This window comes from Meles meles, chromosome 21 (assembly GCF_922984935.1).
Source record: "Meles meles chromosome 21, mMelMel3.1 paternal haplotype, whole genome shotgun sequence".
NCBI classification, from domain to species: Eukaryota; Metazoa; Chordata; class Mammalia; order Carnivora; family Mustelidae; genus Meles; species Meles meles.
The window spans coordinates 19,468,880-19,491,796 of NC_060086.1; the positions used below are offsets into that span (position 1 = coordinate 19,468,880).

At 42.1% G+C, this 22,917-nt stretch overlaps 1 protein-coding gene across 4 annotated transcripts in view; it reads right to left on the reverse strand.

Annotated features, from left to right (window-relative positions):
* Nucleotides 1-2,669: 2,669 nt before the first annotated feature.
* The window catches only part of ITGAM (integrin subunit alpha M), a 48,952-nt gene continuing 28,704 nt past the window's right edge, over nucleotides 2,670-22,917 (reverse strand). Inside the window, exons 12-31 of one of the 4 annotated variants that reach the window (XM_045994364.1) lie at nucleotides 22,733-22,875; nucleotides 14,649-14,789; nucleotides 14,346-14,555; nucleotides 12,342-12,472; nucleotides 12,085-12,248; nucleotides 10,209-10,363; nucleotides 9,981-10,112; nucleotides 9,736-9,809; nucleotides 9,364-9,505; nucleotides 9,146-9,268; nucleotides 7,228-7,307; nucleotides 6,883-6,966; nucleotides 6,480-6,555; nucleotides 5,834-5,941; nucleotides 5,552-5,635; nucleotides 5,286-5,399; nucleotides 5,098-5,199; nucleotides 4,535-4,645; nucleotides 4,005-4,112; nucleotides 2,670-3,714 (exon numbers count right to left, since the gene is read on the reverse strand). In XM_045994364.1, the coding sequence (XP_045850320.1) occupies nucleotides 4,041-4,112; nucleotides 4,535-4,645; nucleotides 5,098-5,199; nucleotides 5,286-5,399; nucleotides 5,552-5,635; nucleotides 5,834-5,941; nucleotides 6,480-6,555; nucleotides 6,883-6,966; nucleotides 7,228-7,307; nucleotides 9,146-9,268; nucleotides 9,364-9,505; nucleotides 9,736-9,809; nucleotides 9,981-10,112; nucleotides 10,209-10,363; nucleotides 12,085-12,248; nucleotides 12,342-12,472; nucleotides 14,346-14,555; nucleotides 14,649-14,789; nucleotides 22,733-22,875 (2,246 nt within the window). In that variant the 3' untranslated portion in view covers nucleotides 2,670-3,714; nucleotides 4,005-4,040. Of the gene's footprint in view, nucleotides 4,113-4,534; nucleotides 4,646-5,097; nucleotides 5,200-5,285; nucleotides 5,400-5,551; nucleotides 5,636-5,833; nucleotides 5,942-6,479; nucleotides 6,556-6,882; nucleotides 6,967-7,227; nucleotides 7,308-9,145; nucleotides 9,269-9,363; nucleotides 9,506-9,735; nucleotides 9,810-9,980; nucleotides 10,113-10,208; nucleotides 10,364-12,084; nucleotides 12,249-12,341; nucleotides 12,473-14,345; nucleotides 14,556-14,648; nucleotides 14,790-22,732; nucleotides 22,876-22,917 lie in introns of all 4 variants that reach the window. The other 3 variants (XM_045994363.1, XM_045994365.1, XM_045994366.1) reach the window with 3 other exon arrangements.

Consider the following 22,917-nt stretch of genomic DNA (forward strand, 5'->3'; position numbering starts at 1 on the left):
TTTATTTCCCTAATTCTGTTTTCATGGCTTCTAAGCTGTTTGTTCCATTTCTCCTCCTGATCCTTTTTCTCTATCTCTATCTTACCAGCTCACTAATTCTATCTTCTCCCTCAGTTACCCTAGCTGCTAGAGAATTTAGATTAGATAGGAACTCATTGATAGCATTGTTAACATCATCCCTAGTGGCTTTCACTTCTGCCCTAATCAATTCCATTTTGTCATTAATGGCTTTCTTCAACCTAGCCATTGCCTGGATAATTGTTAGCCTGAATTCCCTTTCTGACATACTGTTTATGTCCATATCCAATAGCTCTGATGGAGGGGGCCTAGTCTCTGAATTTTCCTCTGTTGGGCATTCCTCCTCCTAGTCATTTTGGTGAGAGATGGCTGAGGGGATGTGTAGCTGAATGTATCAACCACAATCCAGGCAAGGTGCACCCTGAAACACTTCTGAGCAATCAGGAGTCCCCACCAAAAAGAGAGAAAAAAGAGAAAGAGAGAGATAGGGGAAAAAAGAGAGAGAGAGAAGACCCAACCTAAATGGACCCCAAAGGTAAGATTTATAAAGAATACAAACAAGAACAGACAAACAAAAAGACTGACAAAAGTAAATGACAAGGGAAAAAAAAAGAGCCCAGCCAAAATGAACCCCAAGTATATGATTTACATACTACCAGAACAAAAACAAATGCACAGAAACACTGGCATAAGAAAAAGATGGGAGGGTGGGTATAAATGCTCAGTGTGAGCCAGGAAGGTTATTTTGATTCTTCCTGGGTGTATCTTGATATCTTTATTAAAGGACTCAACTTTTCTGAGATAAAGGGGGATTAAAACTGGTTTACATAGAGAGGTAGTATTAACTGGGAAAAGATGATTACCTTGAAGCTTATATCTATATAAATATTTAAAGAATGGAAAAGCAAAAGAAAAACATAGGTATATGTATCCAAAAAAGTTCAAGTTAAAAGGTGATTATGGAATTTGTGATTCTGAACCTCTCATCGTGATGGTAAATAGGTTAAAAAAATTTAAAAACTAAAAAGAATGAGAATAGTGGGAACAAATTAAAAATAAAAGTTGTATCTATGAAGTATACAGGCTTTAGGGCAATGACGGGAGCTTAATATCTTCTTTTCCCCTGATAGGGATTTTACAGTTTTATGCGGACCCTGTGGTAGTTGTCCTCTTGTTTTTTGTTTTTGTTTTGTTTTGTTTTGGGCTGGCTTTCTGGGGTAGGGGCCTGCCACGTGGTTTTTCAAGCAGTCTTGCTAGAGTTGAGTCCTGCCCCTGTCAAAGGGCTGGGCTCTGAGGAAACCGGTTTTTCAGGCTTTTGTTCTCTGGAGTATTTTTTTGTTTGTTTTGTTTTATTTGTTTTTCTTTTTCCTCCCTTGGTGGCTTTTGGTGATTCTTTGGAGGTTTAGAGGAAAGCAAACTGCAGTTTGCTGAGACCTCCATCTCACAGAGAAGCCTCAGTCTGTTCCCCTCTGGGTGCTCCAGAGCACATAAGTTCCCTCTCTGCCACCTCCCACCAGCAGAGCACGACCCCAGCCAAATCTCAGGGGTCACAGGAGCTCCTGCTTCTACTCTGGTGCTACCAAAACTACGAGAAGTACTAACTAGTCCAGAGAGCTGGCTTCCAGTGGCTGCCTCCACCGTGGCTGTCGGGGCAGGTCCAGACCACTGGAGAGGTCCCAATGGGAGATAGCACACTGAGATTTTCATGCTGGCCCAGGCTGGGAGTGTTCAGACTCTCACCTGTCCTAGAGAACACTGACTAACGCCTGCACAGACCTCTCTCAGGGGAGGGTGTGGAGTGTTACTCAGACCCGGGTCATGCAGCATGAGTGCAGAGTGTAAAAAGCTGTGGATCTAGAGAGCACCAGCTGGCGTCCACACCAGACTCTCTCATGCACACCACCACCCAGATGCTCTCCTGGGCACCAGCAGCTCAGCGACCAAGGCCTGACTTCTTTGCCACACTCTCTCTGGCACAGCACCAGCGGTGGCCGTCCTGGGTCCATGGGCTTAAGCCATGTCCCTAACCACCCGATTCCACCAATTTCCCCCTAAGATCTTTTGTTCTTTTTGAGTGCTTTTAACCAGACTCCAAGTTAATGCTGGTCCCCAATCACAGGGCACTCTTGTATTGGGTATTACTTTCCAATGGGTTGCTTCTGGTGGCTCACTCCCCCTTTTGTTCCCACTCTGCTTTATCTGCCCACTGGAGTCTTCTGCCCCCATAGAGATCCAGAAGTGTATAATTCTAATCTGAGGCTGATTTCATGGGTGATCAGAGAGCTTTGGTAGATAATCAGCTCACTTTAGGGGACTGGTTGAAACAGTGCCTCCTACTTCTCTGCCATCTTGCCCCCTCTCTCCTTATGATTTTCTCTTTTTTTAGACTTTATTTAGAGACAGGCAAAGAGAGAGGGGGAAGCAGGCTCCCCGCTGAGCAGAGAGCCCCATGCAGGGCTCGATCCCAGGACCCTAAGATCATGACCTGAGCCAAAGGCAGAGACTTAATCCACTGAGCCACCCAGGTGCCCCTATCCTTATGATTTTCTTAATGACATTTTCTTTCCTCAAGCTTTATTGTAAGAATACATAATACACACAATATGCAAATTAGGTGTTTATTTATGTTATCAGTAAGGCTTAGTAATTAGGTTCTTGGGGAGTCAAATACATGGATTTACAATGGCATGAGGGATCAGTGCCCCTAATCCCAGCATTGTTCAAGGGCCAACCATAGACATACTCCAGTTCCTTCTGTCTTCAAGTGGGACAATGCTGAGGTTTGCATTCTACTGTCTCCCAGAACTCCCAATGAGGTTAGTCTCCAGGGATACATAGTGGTGTCTCTTAAAAATACTTTCCTTCCCAGCTCACATCCCTCCCCTAATTCTTGGGGACACTCTTAAATAAACTTCTTTCACTCAAATTCTTATCTTGGGTTTACTTCTGGGAGAACTCAAACTTCTGAGAACATAACCTATAAATTATACATATGCAAAAATAACATTCAATTTATTAATTCACCATTGTTTTTATTTGCTAGAGGTTGGGAATATCAAAATGAAACTGGTTAAATACATTATGACCCACCCACACCAAGGGACACTATGCAGCTGTATAAAAGAATGAAAAAATGTTTTATGTCTTGATATAAAACATCTGAGCTATATTAATGAATTAAGCAAGATGCATAACAGTATAAATAACATGTTATCATTTGTATAAAAAGCTTGTATTTGTGTATGTGTTTGCATATGCCTTGAATCTTTGTGAAGGAGACCCCAAAATACACACAACCTTGACAGCCCCTCAAGAGGGACCTGAATGGCTGTGGGGGCCAGAACAAAGGGAAACTTCACCACAAATGCTTGCACATCTTTTGATTTTTGTAATTGATGGGTTTATCTATCCAAAAAATAAAAATAACATTAAAATAGTAAGTAAATGCATAGATAAAGGGAGGTGCACCACTGCTCCTTGGACCTCATATAGCTCAAGTGTGGAATGGGTGGACAGGCTCCTGGTGGCTGAACAGATCCTGAATCCACCATGATTCTTCCAGTGTGGTCTCCACCCAACTGCACAGGCTCCCGCAGGTCTATGTCCTTGCCCATGAAAGGAGGTCTCTCTTCCTTTAGCAGGATCAGAATCTGTTGCATTTCCCTTTATGTTCACCCACAAAAGCTGCCATCACCTCTGTCAGGAGGAAGGTCCAATGGCACCTTCACCCACATGTAAGGAATCTCAAGCAATTCCCTTCTTCCTGAGAGGTTGTACTGAAAGCACTCATCCTTTTCCAAGAGACATCTGAATCATGCATACAACTCATGCATACGCTTGTACACACACTTGAACAAACATATACACACATGAATGGAAGTCCAAGCTGTTCTTTCCTGAATGAGTTGCTACCACCCCACTCCCCAAATACATGAATCTGTCCAACAGCCTGAGGACCTGCACTGTAGGTCTAACAAATGTCTTACTTCCTGCGGAGAGGCCACTTGATAGGGAAGGAGCTGCTACTGGGGCTGGGCAGCACTGGGACCAGCTTCACTCATCATGTCCTTGAACTGCCGTTTGAAGAAGCCAAGCTGCGGAGGCAGAGACAAAGGAGTAAGGACCAGCAAAGTGGTGAAGGCCATGCAAACCAGGAGGGGAGACAGAGAGATCAGGAGACACAAAGAAAAATGTGGCAGACTGTAAAGAGGCCTGGGGGAAATGGGGCAGGAAAAGAGAGGCATTAATGGTAGAGACAGGAAAGAGAGAAAAGAAATAAAATACAGAAGGAGAAGGAGAAATTAATACCTATATAGTGGTCATTCTATACCAGGGACCATTCTAAGTGTACTACATATATTGGGTTAATACCCAATTACCTTCACAAAATGGTATTGACACTCTCATTTTATAGCTGAAGAAACAGACTCTGTGACTTGGTGGGAGTCAAAGCCAGTAATGAACTGCTGAGTAAGAAGCAGTGAGGGAGAGGGGAGCAGACAGGAAAAGGGGATACCTTGTACAGTCCAGCAGTGATGAGGGCCAGAAGCACGATGCCCCCCACTGAACTGCCCACTATAAGTGGTAAAGGGTTGTGCACTTCAGTTGGCTCCACTTTGGTTTCTGTCTGTGGCAGAGGGAGAGAAGGGTGATGATGAACTTCAGATTTCTAGGGGTTCCCCCGTCAGAACTTGTGCACTCCCTGAACCCAATGACTAGCCCCTCCCTGTACCCTTACTCCTCCTTTTTTTTAAAGATTTTATTTATTTATTTGACAGATAGAGAGAGAAATCAAAAGTAAACAGCACAGCAGGCAGAGGGTGAGGGGGAAGAAAGCAGGTTCCCTGACAAACAGAGAGCCCAATGTGGGGCTCTATCCCAGGACTCTGAGATCATGACCTGAGCTGAAGGCAGAGGCTTTAACCCACTGAACCACCCAGGCGCCCCCTCACTCCTCCTTCCCCTCCTTCTCCTTCTCCTCCTCCTCCTTTGTCTCACTTTATCGCTTTACCTAGAGATTGCCATAAGCCCAGCCTCCCCTCCTCCCTCCAATAGTCCCTCTGGGTCAGAGCAAAATACCTGGGCCCTCAGAAATGCCTCCTGTCCTGGAAGCATGGCAAACTTCGAATCATTAAACAAGACCTCTGCTGTGCTCACAACCTGAAGGTAGTTTGTTGAAGTCTATGGGAGAGAGAGGATGGGAGTTGGACCTGTGGACCCCCTGAAGTATCATGTCTGTGCCCAGCTGAGCCTTGGCCCTCACATACCTTGATATACCAGTCAAATGAGAGCTTGCCTTGGAGGGTGATATTGACCTTTTCCTGGATGTCAAAGGACAAGATGTCACACTGGATTCTCTGGCAGACAGCGATGGAACAGTTCTGGGAGGGAGCAGAGGGCAGGGGTGACTAAGCTGGATACAGAAAATATCCATGCACCCAGTCCACACTGTTGGCAGATGGTACTCAGCACTAATAAAGGAACAGTGCCGAGTCTGCACGTGTCCCTAAAGCTGGGTTAGGTTTATTCTTACCACAACTGGAGTCTTCTTAAGCTCCACCAGGAAATCAGAGAGAGGGGGGTCCCACTCCTTGGTGTGGCAAGTGCTGGAAAGGTTCTAAAGAAAGAGACACCGTGAGAAGGGCAGAAAATGAGGGCTCATGGGTCCACCATCAAGGAGACTGAAATGGCCAAGGTCCAGGAGAGGGTCAAAATGGCTCCAAAATCCAACAAAAAAACAAAAACAGAGATTTTAGGAAAGACCAGGGCTGTGGTGGTAGGAGGTGGGTCACTCCTCAAGCCCAGCTAGACTTACCTTGGAAAAGGTGGCTTGGGGGTTGTCCCACACAGTGACCTGGTTCAGCTTGGTAGGCACCCAGAAGACCACACTGATGGGGAGGCTCCTCTGCCCCAAGTTATTGAGCTGCACAGTAGGAGGAGGGCGGTGGATATTAGCACTCTGTCCTTTCTCTCCCACCAACAACCAGAGTCAGCCTCCCCACTCATGACAGCCCAGTACACCTAATAAGGCCTCACAGTCCCAAGCAGCCTGCCTTTTGATGCTTTCTGGGAGGCAGAAGAGTGTAGGGGTTAAACACACATTTGAAAGCCAGACAGGCTGGTACTAAGTAGTGGCTCTTCCACTACTAGTGGTGAGACCATGGCTATGTTCTGTTAACCTCTCTGAGCCTCATTTGTTCCATCTACAAACTGGAGATAATGACAGTCCCTCCTTCAAAGAATCATTGTAATGATAAAATGAGGTGTGTGTGTGTGTGTGTGTGTGTGTGTGTGTGTGTGTAGCATGCGCACGCAGTCCTGGGTGTGTACAGAATGAAGGTGAGCCTGGAACAGAGCCCAGCACGTAGTAAGCATCTGATGCATGTCTCCCATCGTTATTTCCCATCATCACATTCCCATCACATTGATTTCCCTCCCTGGCCTCCTTCTCAGCTACCCACCTCATACTTATGCTCTATAATGTGGCTGGTCTTCTCTGCAGCTGTGAAGTTGAGATATTTAGTGGAGACCTCATGGCTGATGGGAGAAAGAAGAAAGTAAAGGAGGTGTCAGGACTTCAAATGTGTCCTGAGAGGAGGTCTTGGGCTAAGTGTGTTAGGGAATAAACAGACACATGGGTAATGCTGCCCTGAGAGGGTGCCAGTGGGATGGTGTATAGGGGGCCATATGTGTCAGACACACAGAATGTGCTAGCTTGGGCCATGCACACACACATGCGCAAATACACACCCATGCACGCATATGCTAGACACGCACACACACCCACACACACACACACAAATACACAATGGGCCATGTTTGGCCCAGTGGTAAAGTCAGGGCTAAAGCCCTAGAAGCCAGCACCTGGTGACTACCACGATGACAGTGTATTTCACAGGCAGCTCCAGCTGGAATTCAGTTTTGTTGGTCCTAGTCGTGTTGTTCTCACTGAAGGGAAACATAGAGCTTTCTTGTAAATCTTTTCCACTAAATTATAATCTCTGTAAGGGTAGGAGCAGGAACCACAGATGTCTTATCCATGCTGTCATACCAGCAGCACTGAGTACAATGCCTGGTACATGGTGGGTGCTCAGTTGGTATTTATTGAATGAATGAACAAGCTGAAGGGAGAACCAGTGGGGAGAGGGCAGTGGTCCACACTGGGGAGGGATTTGGAACCTCAAAATGGGGAAGCTGAGTACAGCATACCTGGTCACATTGGCCTTGAGGAGTAGTCTGTTTCCAAAGGAAGCATCAGATTCCACACCAAATGTGATAGTAAAAGTGACCTGGAGTTAGAGAAAAGAGAGACAGTGAAAAGAATAGAAGAAACAACCCAAATGTCTATCAACTAAAGAATGAATAAATAAAATGAGGTGCATTGCCCAGCAATTGCACTACTGGGTATTTACCCTAAAGATACAAATGTAGTGATCCGAAGGGGCATGTGCACCCAAATGTTTGTAACAGTAATGTCCACAATAGCCAAACTATGGAAAGAACCTAGATGTCTATCAACAGATGAATGGATAAAAAAGATATGGATATATATACATATACATACATAAATATCTATATATATATCCATATTTATCCATTCATATATATCTCCATACATATATCTAGATATATATATATTCCAGAAAGATTTCATTTTTGATGGCTGCATAGTATTCATATATATGTATCTATACATATATGAATATGTATGTTTACATATATAAATACAGTATTCATATATGTATCTGTGTATGTATACATATATACACATGTATATATACATGTATATTTTTAAAATTTTAAAAATTAAAGAAAAAAAAGAAAAGCAAATCACTTGGGGAAAAAATGAAATCATGCCATTTTCAATGACATGGATGGAACTAGAGGGTATTATGCTAAGCAAAATAAGTCAATCATGGAGCACTGGGTGTGGTGCAAAAACAATGAATACTGTTACGCTGAAAATAAAAATAAGTCAATCAGAGAAAGACAATCATCATATGATCTCTCTGATATAAGGAATTTGAGAGGCAGGGGTGGGGGTTCTTGGGTGGAAGGGTGGGAAAAGTGAAACAAGATGGGACTGGGAAGGGAGACAACCTAGAAGATTCTTAATCTCAGGAAACAAACTGAGGGCTGCTGGCAGCGAGGAGGGATAGGACAGCTGGGTGACGGACACTGGGAAGGGTATGTGCTATGGTGAGTGCTGTGAATTGTGTAAGACTGCTGATTCACAGACCTGTACCCCTGAAACAAATAATACATTACATGTTAATTTTTAAAATGTGGTGCATCCATATACAGTATGGAATATTATGCCTCCATCAGAGAGGATGAATACCCAACTTTTGTATCAACATAGACGGGACTGGAAGAGATTATGCTGAGTGAAATAAGTCAAGCAGAGAGAGTCAATTATCATATGGTTTCACTTATTTGTGGAGCATAACAAATAACATGGAGGACATGGGGAGATGGAGAGAAGAAGGGTGTTGAGGGAAATTGGAAGGAGAGATGAACCATGAGAGACTATGGACTCTGAAAAACAATCTGAGGGTTTTGAAGGGGCGGGGGTGGGAGGTTGGAGGAGCCAGTTGATGGGTATTATGGAGGGCACGTATTGCATGGAGCACTGGGTGTGGTACATAAACAATGAATTCTGTTACACTGAAAAGCAATTTTTTAAAAATGTGGTGCATCCGTATATCAGACTGCTATCCAGCAGTAAAAAGAAATGAAGTATTGATACATGCTGCAAACATGGATGATCCTTGAAAACACAGCCACACACTGTATAAACACATTTACACGAAATGTCCAGAGTAGGTGAATCTAGACACAAAAAACAAATTACTGGCTGCTTAGAGCTTGGAGAAATGACAGGACTGGAGCTGATAGCTAAGGAGAGCAGGGTCTTTTCTTGAGGTAAAAAAAATTCTAAAATTGATCATGGCGATGAACGTATTAACTCTGTGAACACACTAAAAGTCATTGAACTGTGTGCCTGAAATGGGTGAATTCAATTATATCTCAATAAAACTATCTTTCAGAAAAAAGAGTCAAAAAGAGAGAGAGAAGAATTCAGGAGAAAACAAAAGAGAAAAAGAGAGGAGGACAGCAGCCTGACCTCTGAGGAGTTTGGGAAGATGGGGTGATTTATGCCGCAGCTGCTGTTCTTCAAGCCCTCAGGCCCATTGGTGGAGTCATCAGACTCACAAATCAGGCGCCAACGTCGCCAGGAGAGCTGCTTCTGGAAGGCAAGGGAGACAGAGGTAGTGATGTCAAGCACCCACTGTAGAGACAGGGAAAATAAAGTCAAACAGAGCCTGAGAAGGATTTGGTTACCTGGGCCATCGACACCCTCCGGTAGGACAAGCCAGGCGGGTAGAAGATGGTGACCTGAGTTCTGTAGGAGTCCTCACCCTGGTTTCTCACAGTCAGTGTCACGTTGAAGTCTCGGAGCCCACCCACCACCAGGGTGTCCAGGCTGTGGGAAGAATAAGCCAGGCCATGAGATGCTGAGGGTTTCCATGTGGCAAGTCTACCCTGGTGGGAAGGAGGCACAGATGCTTGGAGAGAGAAGACAGTGGATGGGGCAGCCACACAAACACCTCTGAAGCAGCTGCTCTGTGCCAGGCTCCCTTACAGGCCAGGAGAAGAACAAAGCACCTGGTTGTGGTGCAGATTTGCAGGTAGCAGTGAGGAAAAGAAACTCACCCCGTAAAAGTGAAGGTGATGCTGAGGTCATCATGGCAGATGCCGTCACTGCCACAATTCTGCTCAAAGGGAAACTACAAAAAAAAAAAAAGAATATGATGAAAGGAAAGAACAAAATGATGTGAAATGAAACAATAAAACAAATTATTGAAATAAAATTACGTGAAATGAAATAAAATGTGCTTCAGTGATCTTGGCCTCTGGTCCCTTCCATGCCCCTGCAGGACCACAAGTTGAGGACTCACCAAAGCTGTGAAGTGTCTCTGAGCATCCACAGCCAGCAATGGCTGGAGGTTCTTGAATGAGTGCAAAGGCTTCCCCACCAGAGAGAAGTTGAAGTGCAGGATGATGGGGGTCACTGAGTCCTCTACACAATACTGAGAGATAACAGGGATTTAAGGGTCTGCCTTCCTCAGCTTCCCAAGCCCACCCCATGCTTGAAAGACCCAGAAGTGTGGCCATCTCTTGCTCACCACTAACAGTAGCTTTAGGGTTTCACATTCTTGATTCAGCGTCAAGATCCTTGTCTGTCTGCGTGTGCTGTTCTTTGTCTCATCAAAGACAGCTCGGGGATGTAGGAGACTTGGGTCCAGAGCCAGGTCATATGTAACGATGCTCTGGATCTCTCCTGAGGGGGGCAGGGCAGCATGGTGGTGAGGAGTCCAGTTTTAGAGTCAAACAAGCATGAGTTTGAGGTCCAGATCTATTGCTCTCCAACCATATAACTTTTGGCATCATATATGACCTCTTTGAATTTCCATTCCTTATTTTTAATTTGAGAATAATAATTGTACCTTCTTCATGGTGAAAATTAAATGAAATAGTGTCCATAAAGCATTTAGCACAATGCCTGCTACATAGAAAGTGCTCAATAAATGGCAGTTTTCTGTTACATACTAAAATATTAAGTATATTTTACTGGAAACTCTCAACTTTTTCTTTACTTTGGTCTTCAGAAGTTTGTGCTTTGGTATGGTACAATATATAATGTCTTATACATTGGTATAATATACTATGGTATGGTTTCCTTTATATTTATCCTTCTTTGATTTGGCAGAGAATCTTGATGTCTTTCATCAGTTTTAGAAAATGTGTTACCACTATTTTGTTGCTTCTTTCTTATTCTCTCTCTTTCTTCTGTTTGGAATTCCAATTATATGTTTATTAAATTTTTCACTGTGTTCCATATGTCTTGTGATTTTTCTCTGTATTTTTTAGCCTTTTTTCTCTCCATGTGTTAATATAAATATTTTCAATTGATTTATTTTCCAGTTTGCCAATTCTCTGTTCTGCTTCTAACCTATTAAATGTATTTATTGAGCTCTTAATTTCAGTCTCTGTATTTTTCAGTGCTAGATTTCCATTTTAATCTATTTTATGAATTCCAGGTCTTTTCTAAACTTCACCACTTCCTCTTTTTTCTTGAAGATATTCACTGTAGTCATTTTTAAATTCCTAATAATTCTAAATCCTGAATCACCTATCAGTCTATTTCTATTATCTACTGTTTCTCTTGGTTGCTGGCCTGAATAGACATTGTTCCAATAGAAAGACCAAGTTGCTTACCAATATCTCGCTCAGATTTCTGTCTCCCCAGCACTGGAGAGCTCAACTTCTACTCAACTCTTCAGCTGCTATCTTCTACTCAGTTTCTTAGAGTACTGACCTAGACATGCATGGCTTAAGAAGTCAGCCAATGACTTGAGAGGAATTTATATTGCACCTTCTATGCAATTCTCAACTCTCCAACATTTTGCTCTCAGTGTCTTGCCATGCTGGCTGCCCCAAACTGACTGCTATCTCCTCAGCCCAGTAAGATTACTGCTAGAAACCTAATTTTATTTCCTCCCCATTTCTCCCTAGTACCACCGTTACTATGTAACAATGCTCTGGATCTCTCCTGAGGGGGGCAGGGCAGCATGGTGGTGGTCCTCCACATCAAGGACAATGCTACTTTTTCAGAATAGAGATGAGGAAAAAGTCAAGTTAGTTGTGCATGTCTGAATGTTTTGTGAATTTGTGTGTAGCTTCATCAACCCAAACTCCCATTTAAATGAGTCATCTCTTGAGCTTAAAAAAAAATCCTGGTTAGTTCACAGGTGTGGAGCCATTGCTTCTCTGGAGAACTGAGAGAGTAAGGGAGTACCACATACTCACTTTTTGGTGGGGTTTGCTGGGGCTCTCTACCCAGTCAGAGAAGTGCCTATTACTCCAGCCAAGCTTATAAAAGCCTGCCAAAACCTATCTGGAAGTTTGCTCTAAACTGACAGAAGGCTGGAAGACTGGAGTGATCCTCCCATCAATGTCTCTAGTCATTTAACCCTTTCAGACTTACCTACCCAGCCTCACCTACTCTTAGTCGGTCCCGTGTGTTCTTGCGAACATGGAGGCAAACTCTGACCTCTCCAGCAGTCTGGCCTTTCTCCACCTTTTCATGACACTCAAACACATTTCTTGCCACTTCCTTGGGTGTGAACTCCATGGTCACCTCAAGACGCAGCACAGGCTGGGATCTGTAGGGACACCAGAGGGCCATCAGGGGCCTTCAGGCAATAAAGCCATTTCTTAAAGAAAAGATATTTGGTGTGCTCTAAAGAAGTTCTCACCTGAGCAGCATCACATGGCCTTGGGCCCCTATAGCCAGGTCTACCAGTCCATCCATTGTGAGGTCCTGGCCCCCACTTAGTGACTGACCAAAATACTGGAGCCTGGGGGAGACCTGGGAGCCTTGAATCCTCTGAGGGTAGAGAGGGGGAGAGAAAGGGAGTGGGAAAGAATAGGAAAGTGTGTAATTCAATTGCCCAGAGTGACCCCAGGACATATTGTCTGGGCTCCAATTAGGTCGCATCTCCTACAGCTTCTCAAGGAAATTAAGGCATTATTCAGCTTTAGACCACAGCCTTGAGATGACACCCAAAATTTCTATCAATTACCCAGGTTTTCCAAGAAAAACAAAGTTTTACAGGAAAGAAGTGACACAGCATGCTATTTGACTAAGCTGAATCTTTACACATGGTCAGGATAATGCAAACACTGAATATTGATCTTCCCAAAATTCTCATCTAAGGAGTGGAGCAAGAGGGTAAAAGGTCAGAGGTGGCAAGCTCTCTGAAAGCAAGCTCAGTCCTCACCTCCCATAATAGGAAGTCAATGTTAAAACAGTAATGAGGAAGCAACAAAATCATCATGTCATTGAGAATTATGGAGAATCATTGAAAGAGCTGCAAGAAGTTTCACGAGAAAATAAATTGACCGGATAGTGGCAGGAGAGAACTTCCTGGAGTGGTAATTAAGTTCTATATCTTGATAGGAATGTGGATTACACAGATGTATGCATTTGTCAAAATCATTGAATGGCAAAAGATTTGTGCATCTCCGGTCTATAAATGTTATCTTAAAAACAACAGTCAGTAAATATTGAATTCTAATTAGTGATATTCTAACTAGATATATTTAACTAGAATATCCAACTAGATATTCTAACTAGTGAATTCTAGTTAACTACTTAAGTAGTTAAGGGCATTGTAACTTACTTGGAAATGCATTAAAAAACAGGATAGACTCATGGATGGATAGAAATAGGGTGAATCAAAGAATGGATGTGTGATAACATAAGTGGTCAATGTTAACTGTAGATTCTAAGTTGTAAATATATGGGTGTTCATTGTACAATTCCTTCAACTTTGCTGTAAATTTGAAAATTTTCTAAATAAAATGTTGGAAATCTCTATTGATACCTCGGGCACCAACTCCAGACTAATTAAATTAGAACCCATACTAGCAGGGCCTAAGCATCTGTGTTTTTTTTAATCCTTCAGGTAATTTTATTGTGTTGATAGGATTGAACCTCTGGCATGAGAGATTTGGCAGGAGCTATGGAGGGACTGAAAGGAAAAACACTTAAGAAAAATGTGAAGCTGGAAAAAAGCCAGAGACCCAAGGATGGAAGAGCAGATGGCCTCAGCTGGCAGTGGTAGGAAAGAACCAGACTGTGGTTCCTTAACCAGACTGTGGTCCTCTAAATAGTGGACTCCACCTAGCAGGTAACAGTGAGGTATTTCAGAGAGGAAACCAGTTGTGGTGACCAAAATTTCAAGTGACCAACTACCAAGATGGGCTACATAATTTGCAGGATCCAGTACCCAAAAAAAAAAAATAAATAAAAGTGCAGAACACCTTGTTCAAAAATTAATAATTTCAAGAGAGCAAGAGCAGAGCATTAAACTAAGACCAAGATCCTTCTTACTTTCAGTACTAAAACTAGGACAGATCTGAGCAAACCAGGACTATTGGTCTCCCTACCAAGACTGACTGAGATTCAGAAGAAAACAATGCCTACATCCCAACACTTCCAGCTGGCCAGGTATAACCTCTGAGCTTTAATTTCCTCATCTAATCTATAAAGTGGGGGTGGTGATGTCCCATGCGCCTCCTATAGTTGTGGCAAGAATTTCCATAAAATGTGTTACTACTTTTAACACATAATAGTAGTAGTATTCTGAATAGTAGTATTGGGAGAATTGATCTGGCAGCCGTGGGGATGCTGAATGAGAAAGGGACAGATCAACAAAGAGGCTACTGACATAATGGGGACAGTGACCCGACCTTACCTGGCTGTGGGACAGACTGATGCTCAGTCCTGAGGTTCCATGGAATAGGTAGACAGCACCCTCATTTTCCTGTTCTCCTGGAGCCCCGATGGCCACGTCTGTCAGCTTGTCCCCATTCACATCCCCCAGCACTGTCATGGCTGCCCCAAAGCAGCCCCAGGGGTGGCCCAGCTCCCCGCGGAGAATAGCCCCACACTGCCACTTAGCCCTCTGTTGAATAAAAAGAATGTCAAGTCCCAACCCAGGCAATTCCTCAACTCCATACCCAGGCCACACCCAGCCCAGGCTCCAGGAGCCACTTACCCCCCGAGGCAAGGGGCACACAGACACCTGGCCTCCCCTTGTCTGCTCATAGTAATGGGGGGCCCCGATGAGGACCAGGTCTGAGTTGCCATCTTTGTCAATATCCACAGAGCAGAGGGAGGACCCAAAGTAGGAGCCAATCTGAAAGAGATGAGTCCAGGATCACATCTCTTGCCACCAAAATCAATGTTTGAGTGTTTTCTCCCTGTGAGGAAAAAATCATACGAGCTGGGGAAAGGACTTGGAAGCAGATGTGTTTTTCTTTATGATTCAAATTCTCATTTGAATGTACTGCCAGCTAGAGGAAAATATTAGAGAGTTGATGGGAAGAGGCTGAGTATTTACCAACAATGGTGTTCCAGGGAGATGATTAGTACAGCAAAGAAGAAGTTGAATTGGAAACTACACAGAAAAGCCTAGGAGAGAATAAAGAATATCTTCAATGTTGACAGTCTGGCTAGTAAGGAATCAACTGGCTTAAGTTAAAAATAACTTGCTACAGGAATTTTTTTTGCATGGTATTGAGCAGTATTGTCTATCTTTTAAAATAATTTTTAAAGTGGGGCGCCTGGGTGGCTCAGTGGGTTAAAGCCTCTGCCTTCAGCTCAGGTCATGATCCCAGGGTCCTGGAATCGAGCCCCGCATCAGGCTCTCTGCTCAGCGGGGACCCTGCTTCCTCCTCTCTCTCTGCCTGCCTCTCTGCCTACTTGTGATCTCTGTCAAATAAATAATTAAAATCTTTTTAAAAAATTTAAAAAAATTTTTAAGTATATTTCCAAAAAACAAAAATATGTTCAATCTGTAGAATTCACCCACAAGACTCATCCATTTAGTCATTCATTCGTTCATTCATTCATTCATTCATTTACAAAGTTTTGCTCTTTGCTGAGCATGAGACTGGATAGTGGAAACACAGTGCTTTCCAGGGCTCTCCATGGAGCAGGAGACAAACAGGGAGATGTATTTAGCAATTTCAAAGTGGGGCAAGTTCCAGGAAGGAAAAGTGCAGAAGATGTCAAGACATGAGTCATTACAATCTGATTTCTACACCACACACCATTGATGAAGGCCTCACTCATTGCCGAATAAAGGCATTTAAGCTTTAACCTAAAGTCAGTAGGATTTTTGTCTTTAGGTCAAGTTGATTAGGGTGTAACTTACATACAATAAAATTCAGCCTCTTTCGCACAGTTTTATTAAGTTTTGACAAATGCATAAAGTAATGTAACCACCACCAATGAACAAGATATAAGTTTCATCACTCCCAAAATATTCCATGTTCTAATGTAATCAACCTCTTCCCTCCAACACCAACTCCTGGCAACCACTGATCTGTTTTCTGTCCCTAAAGTTTTTCCTTTTCCAAAATGTTGTATGAATGGAATTATATAGTATGTAGCTTTTCATGTCTGGCTCCTTTCACCCAGAGTAAGCATTTAAGATTCAGTCAGGTTGTTACATATATAAGTAGTCCATTCCTTTTTATTTCCAATATTTCTGATATTCCATTATATGGATGTACCACAGTTTGTTTATTCATTCCCCAGTTGAGTGACACTTGGACTGTTTCTCGTTTTTAGCAATTATGAATAGAGCCACTGGAAACATTCACATACAGGTTTCCATGTGAACATCTGTTATTGTTTTTCCTAAGTAAATACCTCAAAGTGAGATTGCTGGTATGGTAACAGCATATTAAACTTTGTAAGATATTGACAAATTGTTTCCAAAGTAGGCATGCCATTTTTCATTCAGACAGAAATGTATGAGAATTTTAGTTGTTGCACATCCTTGCCAGGACTTAATATTGCCAGTTTACTACCTTCTGTTAATCATTCTAATAGCTATGTGATAGTATCTAATAGTCATTTTAATTTGTCTTTTTGTAATGATTAATGACATGGAGGATGTTTTCATGTGCTTACTTGCCATCTCTGTATCTTCTTTGGTGAAGTGTCTGTTAAAATATTTAGCTTACTGGGATGCCTGGGTGGCTCAGTCAGTTAAGCGTCTGCCTTTGGCTCAGGTCATGATACCAGGGTCCTGGGATCAAGTTCCACATCAGGTTCCTTGCTCAGTGGGGAGCCTGCTTCTCCCCCTTCTTTTTCTGCTTCCCCTGCTTGTGCTCTCTCTTACTCTCTGACAAATAAATAAAATCTTTAAAAAAATATTTAGATTGTGCTCGTTTTGGCAGCACATATACTAAAAAAAATATTTAGCTTACTTCTTAATTGGATTGTTTAATTTCTTAGTGTTGAGTTTTTGAGAATCTTTTATATATTCTGGATATAAGTCTTTTGTCAGCTACATAATTTAAAAAAGACGGAAAATTGGCAAATACTTTCTCCCAATCTGTAGCTTGTCTGTTCATTCTCTTAAGTGTATCTTTCTTTTTTTTTTAATTATATTATGTTAGTCACCATAAAATACATCATAACTTTTTGATGCAGTGTTCCAAGATTAGTTGTCTATGTACAACACCCAGTGCTCCACGTAATACATGCCCTCCTTAATACCCACCACCAGGTTCACCTATCCCCCCATTCCCCTCCCCCTCTAAAATGCTCAGTTTGTTTCTCAGAGTCCACAGTCTCTTATGCCTTTTCTCCCCCTCCAAGTTCCCCCAATTCACTTTTCCTTTCCTTCTCCTAATATCCTCCATGTTATTCCTTATGCTCCACAAGTGAAACCATATGATAGTTGACTCTCTCTGCTTGACTGATTTCACTCAGCATAATCTCCTCCAGCCCCATCCATGTTGATAGAAAAGTTGGGCTTTCATCCTTTTTGATGGAGGTGTAATATCCCATTTTATATATGGACCATATCTTCTTTATCCTTTTGTCTGTTGAAGGGCATCTTCACTCTTTCCAGTTTGGCGACCATGGCCATTGCTGCTATGAACATTGGGGTATAGATGGCCCTTCTTTTCTCTACATCTGTCTCTTTGAGGTAAATACCCAGTAGTGCAATTGCACAGTCATAGGGAAGCTCTATTTTTAATTTTTTTCTTTTTTTTATTTCTTTTCAGCGTAACAGTATTCATTGTTTTTGCACCACATCCAGTGCTCCATGCAACACGTGCCCTCATTAATACCCACCACCTTGTTCCCCCAACCTCCCACCTCCTGCCCCTTCTAGACCCTCAGGTTGTTTTTCAGAGTCCATAGTCTCTCATGGTTCATCTCCCCTTCCAATTTCCCTCAACTCCCTTCTCCTCTCCATATTGTTTCTCCTCTCCAATATTTGTTATGCTCCACAAATAAGTGAAACCATATGATAATTGACTCTCTCTGCTTGACTTATTTCACTCAGCATAATCTCTTCCAGTCTCGTCCATGTTGCTACAAAAGTTGGGTATTTATCCTTTCTGATGGAGGCATAATACTCCATACTGTATATGGACCACATCTTCCTTATCCATTTGTCCATTGAAGGGCATCTTTGTTCTTTCCACAGTTTGGCGACCATGGCCATTGTTGCTATAAACATTGGGGTACAGATGGCCCTTCTTTTCACTACATCTGTATCTTTGGGATAAATATCCAGTATTGCAATTGCAAGGTCATAGGGAAGCTCTATTTGTAATTTCTTAAGGAATCTACACTGTTTTCCGAAGTGGCTGCACCAACATGCATTCCCACCACAGTGTAAGAGGGTTCCCATTTCTCCACATCCTCTCCAACATTTGTTGTTTCCTTCATTGTTAATCTTTGCCATTCTAACTGCTGTCAGATGGTATCTCAATGTGGTTTTGATTTGAGTTTCCCTGATGGCTAATGATCAGCATTTTTTCATGTGTCTGCTAGCCATTTGTATGTCTTCACTGGACAGCTATGTATAGAAGAATGAAACTCGACCATTCTCTTACACCATAAACAAAATAGCTCAAAATGGATGAAAGACTTCAACATGAGACAGGAATCCATCAAAATCTGAGAGGAGAACATAGGCAGTAACCTCTTTGACATCAGCCACAGCAACTTCAAGACATGTCTCCAAAAAGGGAATCCTCTTACACCGTTGGTGGGAATGCAAGTTGGTACAACCACTTTGGAAAACAGTGTGGAGATTCCTCAAAAAATTAAAAATAGAGTATCCCTATGGCCCTGCAATTGCACTACTAGGTATTTACCACAAAGATACAGATGTAGTTAAAAGAAGGGCCATCTGTACCACAATGTTCATAGCATCAATGGCCACAATTGCCAAACTGTGGAAAGAGTGAAGATGCCCTTCAACAGACAAAAGGATAAAGAAGATATGGTCCATATATACAATGGGATATTACACCTCCATCAGAAAAGATGAATACCCACCCAACTTTTGTATCAACATGGATGGGACTGGAGATAATTCTGAGTGAAATCAGTCAAGCAGAGACAGTCAATTATCATATGGTTTCACTTGCAGAGCATAAGGAATAACACGGAGGACATTAGGAGAAGGAAAGGAAAAGTAAATTGGGGGAAATCAGAGGGGGAGACAAAGCATGAGAGACTGTGGACTCTGAAAAACAAACTGAGGGTTTTGGAAGGGAGCGGGTGGAGGATGGGTGAGCCTGGTGGTGGGTATTAAGGAGAGCACGTATTGCATGGAGCAATGGGTGTGGTGCATAAACAATGAATCTTTGTTCACACTGAACACTGAAAAATTAAAATAAAATTTAAAAAAATTTTAAAAGAGTCATTTATGGTTTGTCTCCCTCTGGTTTCATCTTATTTTATTTTATATTCTTTTTCTTTTCTGTTCTGTTCTTTTTCATCCTTTCTTTATGGAAGTGAATATTCTTGTTTTATTTCCAATTTTAGGGGGGAAAAGTTCTATTTTTTATTGTGATGTTAGCTGGACTTTTTTTAGGTTTCATTTATCTATTAATTAGAGAGGGGTGTGTGTGTGTGTGTGTGTGTGTGTGTGTGTGTGTGTGTGTGTGTGTGCATGAGTAGGTGGAGGGAGGGGGCAGAGGGAGAGGGAGAACCAGACTCCCTGCTCAGCAGGGAGCCTGAAGTGGGGATCAATCCCAGGACTCTGAGATCATACCCTGAGCTGAAGGCAGATGCTTAACAAACTGAGCCACTGAGGTTCCCTTGGACCTTTTTTTAAAGAGTTCCCTTGGAGCTCTTTTTCAGGTTAAGTAAGTTCTTTTAGTTCCAGGTTTACTGAGAGCTAAACATCACAAGTGTTGTATTTTGTCAAATCCTTTATCTGCATCTATGAAGATTATTATGTTTTTTTCTTCTCTAGTCTGTTATGGTGAGTTTCATTGACTGCTCTTTTTCTCAGAATAGTCTTTTATAATTTAGATAAAGTTTACATAACATAAAATTCACCATTTCAAAGTATAAAGTTCAGTTGTTTTTAGTATATAAACAATGTTTATATTGTTATATTGTTTTGTAACTATCTCCACTAATTCCAGAAAATTTTCATCACCCCAGAAAGAAACTCTGTATCTATTAGCAGTAAATCCAATTCCTTCTTTCCTCTATTCCCTGGCAATTATTAATCTACTCTCCAGTTCTACAGATTTGTCTAATCTGGACATTTCAGGCAGATAAAATCATACAATATGTGGCCTTCTGTTACTGGTTATTTTCACTTAGCATAAATTTTTCAAGTTTTATCCATGTGACATGGACAAATATGTACTTAGAATATTACTCAGCCATCAAAAAGAATGAACTCTTACCGTTTGGATGACATGGATGGAAGTAGAGGGTATTAGGCTAAGTGAAATAAGTCAGAGAAAGACAAATACCATATGATTTCACTGATATGCGGAATTTATGAAACAAAACAGATGAACATGGGTGGAGGAAGGGAAAAATAAAGATGAAATCAGAGAGGGAGGCAAGCCATAGAGATGCTGAACTTGAGGAAACAAACTGACAGTCGCTGGCAGGGAGGTGGGAGGAGGGGATGGGGTAACTGGGTGATGGACATTAAGGAGGGCACTTGATGTAATGAGCATTGCATATTATATGCAACTGACAAATCACTAATTCTACCCCTGAAACTAATAATACACTCTATGTTAATTAATTGATTTTAAATTTTTAAAAATCCAGAAAAGTGGAAAAAGATCACTGCCAAATCTAAGGTTACAAAAATTAATGTGATTCCTCCTAAGAGGTTTATAGCTGTATTTCTTACCTTTGGGTTTTGATCTATTTTGAGTTAATTTTTTTCCCCATTTTATTTATTTTTTCAGCGTAACAGTATTCATTCTTTTTGCACAACACCCAGTGCTCCATGCAAAACGTGCCCTCCCCATTACCCACCACCTGTTCCCCCAACCTCCCACCCCTGACCCTTCAAAACCCTCAGGTTGTTTTTCAGAGTCCATAGTCTCTTATGGTTCGCCTCCCCTTCCAAATTTTTTTTTTAGTTAATTTTTGTATGTCATGAGGTAGGGATATCCAAATGGCCCAGAACTATTAGTTGAAAGATTACTTTTCCCCATTAAATGAACTTGGTACCTTTGTCAAAAATCAATTGATTGCAGATGTATAGGTTTATTTCTGGACTGTCAGTTCCATTTCATTGATCTGTAGGCCTATCCTTTTGCTGGTACCACACCATCTTAATTACTGTAGATTGGTAGTAAGTTTTGAAATTGGAAATTCTTCTCTTTCAAGATTATTTTGGCTATATGTGTCCTTCGCATTTCCATATGAATTTTAGAATCAGCTTGCCCATTTCTCAGCACTACTGAACAAGCCTTGCATTCCTGGGATAAACCACACTTGATCATGATGTATTATCTTTTTATAAGTACTACTTGTATAGACTTAAATTTTTTTTAAGATTTTATTTATTTGACAGACAGAGATCACAAGTAGGAGAGAGGCAGGCGTGGGGGGGGGGAGCAGACTCCCTGCTGAACAGAGAGCCCGATGCGGGGCTCGATCCCAGGACCCTGAGATCATGACCTGAGCTGAAGGCAGAGGCTTTAACCCACTGAGCCACCCAGGCGCCCTAGACTTAAATTTTTATTAAATATTGGCCTGTAGTCAACAAAGAGTTTTAAACTGCAGATTAATATAAACAGTTTCTCATTTGGAAAGTTCACCCTCCCTCTATGGATTAGAGGGAAACAACATGAGATTATGAGAGACCAGCAAGGCTACAGCTAGGTCCACAGGAAAAATGATGATGGCCTGGACCAGGCTGATTTCAGTAGAAATGGAGTGGATAGATTTGAGATTGTTCTTTTTCTTGCCCTTGTTCCCAGTGTATTCACCCACAATCCCTCAACCCCAATATACACACCCTGAACTCTCTCTTGCTCTCTCCCTTCTTTGGTGCTTTATTTCCCCATTCTTCACTTCTCTAGTTCTTCCACCTTAACTATCACTTTCTCCAGGAAACCTTCCCCAATACTCTTGTGTGGACGCCCCTCCCATTTGCTCTCATAACACCCAGACTGTCCCATTTTAAGTATTTATCACCCTTGATTATAATTTGCATGTGTAATACCTGTGTGTGGTGAAGGAGTTCACTAGCTATCCTTCTCCATGTGATCTTGGATGACACACAGAAAACAGAGAAGTAGTATCTCATCCACAGTTACTTCCTGGAACTCCCCTACACATTCTACCCCACCCCACTCCTTGTATGTCAAGCACTTATGCCATCAACAGTCAACTTGTGTTGATAAAACCTATGAAAAGACCATTTGAAGAATTTGAGTAACCGCAAAGAATTATGAAAAACAGACTAAACTGATTTCATCCATATATGATGCATTAATTACTGGTGAACCAGTGATGAAAATTAAAGGAATACACACAGAACTACAGACACAAGGTCATGAGCACAGTACAATTTCAGGAATTTGCAAGGATAATTTGAACCTGAAATTTTTGCCTCTCATACCACATAAGATACTCCACATAAGATGAAATCACACTGCTTTTGCAGGGGTGATACTCAAAAATTCAAACTCCTGGGGCTGCTCAGGCACTGAGCAGGGGCTTAACTGGAGTAGGTCTGAACTCGTCCTCTGAGGTGGCCTGTCTGACCTCATAGTTGCTTGATCATGGGAAAGTTCAAAGAGTATTAGGGAAGTGCTCTGCACTTACCTGGCTGCCCTTAATAACAGCACTGTTCTCCCAGGTACCAGCACTCTCTCTGAACATCACCACCAGGCCAGTGTGCTGATATCGAGGTGCACCAAGAACCAGGTTTTGTACCCTGCTCCTCAAGATGACTTCAGCAGCATAACCTGAAGATGATGATCTGGAGAAGGTAAGTGTTTCCTTCACAG